The sequence below is a fragment of the Berghia stephanieae genome, chromosome 1 (genome assembly GCF_034508935.2).
Source record: "Berghia stephanieae isolate SIO BIC M18660-M18661 chromosome 1, UCSD_Bste_1.3, whole genome shotgun sequence".
NCBI classification, from domain to species: Eukaryota; Metazoa; Mollusca; class Gastropoda; order Nudibranchia; family Aeolidiidae; genus Berghia; species Berghia stephanieae.
The window spans coordinates 25,152,652-25,159,244 of NC_088360.1; the positions used below are offsets into that span (position 1 = coordinate 25,152,652).

Genomic DNA, 6,593 nt, shown 5'->3' on the forward strand with positions numbered 1-6,593 from the left:
ACCTATCTCTTTCCCGCTTTCTTTCTTTCTTTCTCTATCTCTCTATTTTCCTCTTTCTTTCTTTATTTCTTTCTTTCTTTCCCCTTCTCTCTTTCTTTCTTTCTTTCTCTCTTTCTTTCTTTCTCTCTCTCCCTCTTTCTCTCTCTCTCTCTCTCTCTCTCTCTCTCTCTCTCTCTCTTTCTTTCTTTGTTTCTCTATCTCTTGCTCCTCCTCCCCTCTCTCTCTCTCTCTCTCTCTCTCTCTCTCTCTCTCTCTCTCTTACTTTCTTTCTTTTCTAACCTCTCTCTCTCTCTCTCTCTCTCTCTCTCTCTTTATTCCTTTCTTTCTTCCTCCCCTCTCTCTCTCTCTCATCCTCTCCTCTTCTCTCTCTCCCTCTCTCCATATCTCTTTATCCCCCCCCCTCTTTCTCTCTTCTTCTTCCTCCCCCCTCCCCACTCTCTCTCTCCCTCTCTCTCTCTCTCCCTCTCTCTCTCTCTCTCTCTCTCTCTCTCTCTCTCTCTCTTGTGTTTTTTGCACTGGCCTCCGAGTCAAGTCAACAATTATAGCTGAAGTAAACGAAAATCACTGGGAAACAAAAGACATTATTCCTCATACAGAAAACGAAAACAACTACATGTTCAATAGGAATAAAACGCACACTTATCAATGATAGTTGTGTCCAACAGCATTTATGATTATGGTTCCTGTTCATTTGTTTCGTGAGGTCTATTGGACGCTGAAGAGAATGACCTTACCTAATTTCATCCTCTTGGATGTCTGACCCAACTGTTAATATTTTCCTTTAATGGAATAGTTTGGCGGCCATCATGGTATAGAAAGCGGCGATGGTCTTGATCAATGCTGTATTGTGATCAGCCTCAATGCCCATTTCATGATCAAAGAAGTGGTATTTCAGTGATGGAAAAAGGCGCTTGTTCCTTGACTGTTGCCATCGTTGGCATGTGCAGCAAGTCCACGAAGCAGTTTGACGGTAGACTGTCCACTGCTGTTGGACTGGGCATGATTGTCCGGAATATCTTTTCACTTGTCTATATAATTTCTTGGACAATGGTATTTTTGGGCCGCCGCTATTTTTTCGCTTCCTACTAGAATCTTTATTTTACGGACTTAAAAATATTCCACGTACCTATATCGAAAATGGTTACATAGGCAAAATGACAACATTTGGATTGATTTGTGCGGCTATGTGGTCTAGTGGTATGACACTCACTTTCGGATCGGAAGGTCCTGGGTTCGAGCCTCGCGCTCGGCGCATAGTTGAGTCCTTGGAAAAGGCTCTTTACTCACATTCTCTCACCGTCCTCAGGTGTAAAATGAATACCTGATCATTAACAGCGTTGTCTTTGTCCGAAAAATTGTAATATCGCCTAACAGGCGGCATGTCCCGTCCTACATGTTAAATGTTGCTGTTGACCAGCGACCCCTTGTAAAGCGCTTTGAGCACATTTAGTGGATATTGCGCTATATAAAGCTCAATAATTTAAGCTCAATTGATTTTACGGATTTGAAATTTATGACTCTGATTGAATTATGACCATGCTATTTGATTTGGATTTCGAATTTGATACAACAAATAAAGCAGTACGAAATGAAACTTGGAATCTGGACTGTGATTTGCATATCTTGATGTCGCACATCCATTATCATAATTGGTCCTTGAATTCTTTTGTCAAGATTAACATGTACAACACAATGCAAAGGATTATCATTACCATATACCAAAAAAGCCATTATACGATCATAAACCTTTACATATTTTTAAAAATTGAGCTTTTATACAGCGCAATATCCACTAAAATGTGCTCAAAGCGCTTTACAAGGGGTCCCTGGTCAACAGCAACATTTAACATGTAGGACGGGACATGCCGCCTGTTAGGCGATATTACAATTTTTCGGACAAAGACAACGCTGTTAACGGCCAGGTACTCATTTTACACCTGAGTACGGTGAGAGAATGTGAGTAAAGAGCCTTTTCCAAGGACTCAACTATGCGCCGAGCGAGGCTCGAACCCAGGACCTTCCGATCCGAAAGCGAGTGTCATACCACTAGACCACATAGTCGCACAATATTTGTGTGCAAGTGGGCCACAATTTTACAAAAAACCTGGCTAAATAAGAACATAAATGATGGTTATGTGTCGTGACAATTGGCGGATACAATTTGATTCGAGCTGAAAGGATACAATAGGATTCAATAGTCGTAACGTCACTTCCTTCCTAATGACGCATAAACTAAGTAACACTGGCTCTAAACTATCGGAACAATGGCGGACGCCGTATGAAATATTTCTCCGGCGAGCATAAAAGCGTATCCAGAGGGGGGGGGGGGGGGGGGGGGGGGGGGGGGGGGGGAAAACATAAATTTGATCATGTTTTGACTTTTACACATTCTGGTCACAAGACCAGTTCTAGCCAGCTTGAAGAATAAAAAGTAATGATTTTCTTTGTTTAGAACCAAGATGGCCGCCGTTGCGGACTACTGAGTCCAATTCTCCGGTACGGAGAGAAGAGGTGATGTTTGCTTACACACAAACAATGTCAATAGAAAAACGCTATACACAAAAGGAACCACATTATTTAAGCCTGCTATTTAACTTTTATTCTCTCTGTACAGTCGTATTATATAGACAAACAGCGGGGTTTTGCAATATTTGCAGAATCTATTCAAGACTTAATTGATATAAGGTTTAATAATGTGGATCCATTCGTATCTGAGTTATGACGTCTTCAATGCCCAAATTACTATATGAAATTATTATAACGATGAATAATGTGTAACCTATGATAATTTCCATTCAGGATCAAGAAAATATATCATACCTTATTTAATGAAGTAGAAATAATGAAAATTATAATTTCAACAATTACATAAATAATGATAATAATAATGATGATCAATATTAATGATTAAAAATGATGATGATGATGATGATGATGATGATGATGATGATGATGATGATGATAATGATGATGATGATAATAATAATACTAATGATAATAATAATAATAATAATAATAATAATAATAATAATAATAATAATAATAATAATAATAATAATGATAATAATAATAATAATAAAAATAATAATATATAATAATATAATAATAATAATAATAATAATAATAATAATAATAATAATAATAATAATAATAATAATAATAATAATAATAATATAGTAGTAGTAGTAATAATATAAAAGTTATAATAACAATATTACAAATGATAATAATTATAAAAATATAATGAATTTATATAGCGCCTAGTTCCAATTTAGTCGCTTTACATCAATACATCATGTACCATACACAAAAATAGAACTGGCATGTTAAAAACCACATAAATTCGATGATAACACAATATATTATCATAAAATACATACTAAGAGTCCAAATTATATGCCCTACAGAAAAGCTCAGTTTTTAACCATTTTCTAAAGATAAGTGGATTTTCACTAATTCTTTTTTCAATACTGATGGAGTTCCACAGTCGGGGGCATGGTGATCAAATGATTTCTCATGAAAAACAAACGATTATGGGGGTTCCCTTAGGATATTTAAATAAGCAGATCTTAAATTTCGACTGGGTTCATAAAGGTGGATAAGTTCCTGAAGGTAAACAGGAGCAGAATTGTTTAAGCAATTGAAAACATGGGTGAGTATTTTAAATTCAATTCTAAACTTTACAGGTAGCCAGTGTAGGTCCTCCAAAATCGGGGTGATGTGATCACGCTTTATGTTCTGTATGTTTTGGAATCGATTAATGACATTATTATCACAACCATAGAGTAAGCTATTGCAATAATCAAGGCGGCTAAAAATCAAAGAGACAACGAGAAGTTTAGTAGTATTAATATCAAGAAGCCTTCTAATAGCACCAATAGATCTAAGATAAAGATTGCAGGATCTAGTTACATTAGTTACATGGGCAGACATGTTTAATTTGGTATCAAATAAAACTCCTAAGTTTCCCACAGGTTCTTTAGTGATGGGAATTTCACAATCAGAAAGATTCAGGTTAAGCGTGGAAAGGTCCACGAGGCCCCGTCTTGTAATTTGCAACACCTCTGTTTTGTTTTCATTTAACCTGAGTTTATTGCAACACATCCAGTCACTAATCTCAGAGATACAATTTTCTATATCCGTTATAACATTGAGATGATTGTCGATATTAATGGAAAAAAGTAGTTGGGTGTCGTCTGCGTAAAAATGGTACTTAATAAAATATTTTGAGATGATGTCACCAAATGGTCTGCTATAGAGGGTGAATAAAGAGGGTCATCTAAAGCATTTTCAAGGTACGACACTCCGCTTGGCCGTGAGAGGGACGCCATGCAATCGACGCCATCCACAACTCCTGGTAGGCCAGTAGGAGTTGTCGTATCAGTAACGTCGTGGATTCGAGCACCCATCGCCGCCAACGTTTTATTCTGGCACTTTTCTACTCACTTAATTTTCTGTTATTATCAATATACGTGCCACTCAATCTTCTTAATTAGATGGGTATAGAGAGGCACACGTGTGGTTGCATTTGAATCGCCGTTTTCCGTGAGAGAATCTAAATGCTGGACTTTCGTATATAGAAACGCCTGCGATGGGAGCACAAAAAGCCGTTATGAAAACATCATCCAACCAGATGAGTCTTAGCCGTTGGTAAGCTTGAAATAGTAGGCGTGCTGTATCCACAGAATATCCCATGGATCCCCCATATAAGAATGGCGGGAAAGAAGAATAAGGATACTCTTGAACTGTTATGTACCGCTTGCTTTTTGGATCTCTGACCGCCTGGAGTCTGTTAGAGATAATTCCTAAAATAAAATGTCGATTTTTGGTGGGATCAATAGAATGTTCCTGAAGTGCTTGCGTTGCAATGGACAAGTCTACCTGAAAATCGTCATCTGTGCGTATAATAAACACAGATTTATCACAGTGTGTCACACTCCATCTCAAAAGAAGAGCAGCTTTTTTCGTGATATTTCTATAATCATCATTAAAATCACATTGAACGATGTCTTTATATTTACGCTCTTCGTCTTCAATTTGTTTTTGGACATGTTTGGCTTTGGTGTCCTTTGGATTCGGTGATCCGAGAAAAAAACAGAATTTTGACGCGGTTTTAAGGATCTTTTGCAAATCTAGCAGCCCTGCTATTTCGGGTGGTCAATCGTCTTTTAAAATTCCCTGGCGCTGAGGGAACGGCTATAATGTATTTGACGTTGTTCTCAATGCAGGCTTTTGGTTGGTTGAGTAAATAAGGATAATTGTGCGGGTTGATGATTGGCATATCCAGAAGTTTTGAGGCCAGATTCAATTTATTGTTATCAACCTCTTTCAATTTTTGATGTCCGTTTTCATTGCCGGTAATGCCATCCAAATTAATTGAAAACGACCAGTCGTCATTAATAAGTTGTTTGTTACTGATGTAATACTTCTTCAGACACCAAAATAATGTTTTTATGAAGACGTCTTCAGAATTTGTTACAGACTTTAGGCTGCCCAATTTTGCTTTTAAGTAATCCATGGCGTTTTTTACTCCAGCTTGACTGAAGTTGACATTGCAAGGGAAGTCATTGTGAGATACGATATTTTCTGTTTCTCTTTCACTCGACATTTCGTATGGGGTCTTGTAGAGGAAGATGACCAATATGGATGCAAGAAGACACAAACTAATCTTGTTTCCTCTGTTGATTCGTTTGAGAAAAAGAGCCATTCTGTGAACGATAGGAAAAATGTACTAATTTAAAAAATAGGGAAGAGAAGTGTGATGTCAAGAAACAGGTTCCAATCTCATTGGAAGTGTAAAACTACTCTTCCGTAGGCTGAATACATACCTTATGTAAATGATCTTTTGGTTTCAGAGTGGTGGCATATTATTTTCTAGTCTTAATATATGCTCGTCGTCAAAGAAGACCACCCAGCCTCGCTCATTTATATCCTGTAATCCTAATAATCTGCTTATATATCCTGCTACTAAAATAGCTATGCACATTATGATTCAACGTGTAATGTTTGTTTGTTTTTAATGGTTTTACGGTGCTTGCAACACACTTAGGTCATATCAGTGCCAGTAAAAAGAGAGAATATGGGATAGTAAAAAGTTCTAGAATTACAATTAAATCACCCAAGAAAAGGTAAGACAAAGGGGATGGTACAAATAGGGAATTGGTGTAGATTTCAAGAGCATACCATCATTGGTACTTAGTTTGAGGTCACCTAAAAGTCTCATCCAGACGCGAGCACAGGTCCCTACTTAGAGTAATACACACAAATGCTTACATTATAAATTCAAAACAACAAATATTATACTACTACTCCCACTCCTCCTCCTCCTCCTCCTCCTACTACTACTACTACTACTACTACTACTACTACTACTACTACTACTACTACTACTAATACTACTACTACTACTACTACTATAATAATAATAATAATAATAAATAATAATTAATAATAATAATAATAATAATAATTAATAACAATACATAACAGAGAGATGATTTACAAGGAAAAACAATATCATCTCCCAAAACAAAACTACATATTTGACTGTTTCCCTCCCCGCTAGGGGATCCGGCCAGGTCCCGGACAAACCA

General features: G+C 37.0%; 1 protein-coding gene across 1 annotated transcript in view; it reads right to left on the reverse strand.

The window, feature by feature from the left end:
- Positions 1-3,240: 3,240 nt before the first annotated feature.
- Positions 3,241-6,593, reverse strand: part of LOC144965034 (uncharacterized) — a 33,837-nt gene continuing 30,484 nt past the window's right edge. The window contains exons 3-4 of the mRNA XM_078899946.1: positions 5,416-5,708; positions 3,241-5,144 (exon numbers count right to left, since the gene is read on the reverse strand). Of these exons, the coding sequence (XP_078756072.1) occupies positions 4,489-5,144; positions 5,416-5,708 (949 nt within the window). The 3' untranslated portion in view covers positions 3,241-4,488. The remainder of the gene's footprint in view (positions 5,145-5,415; positions 5,709-6,593) is intronic.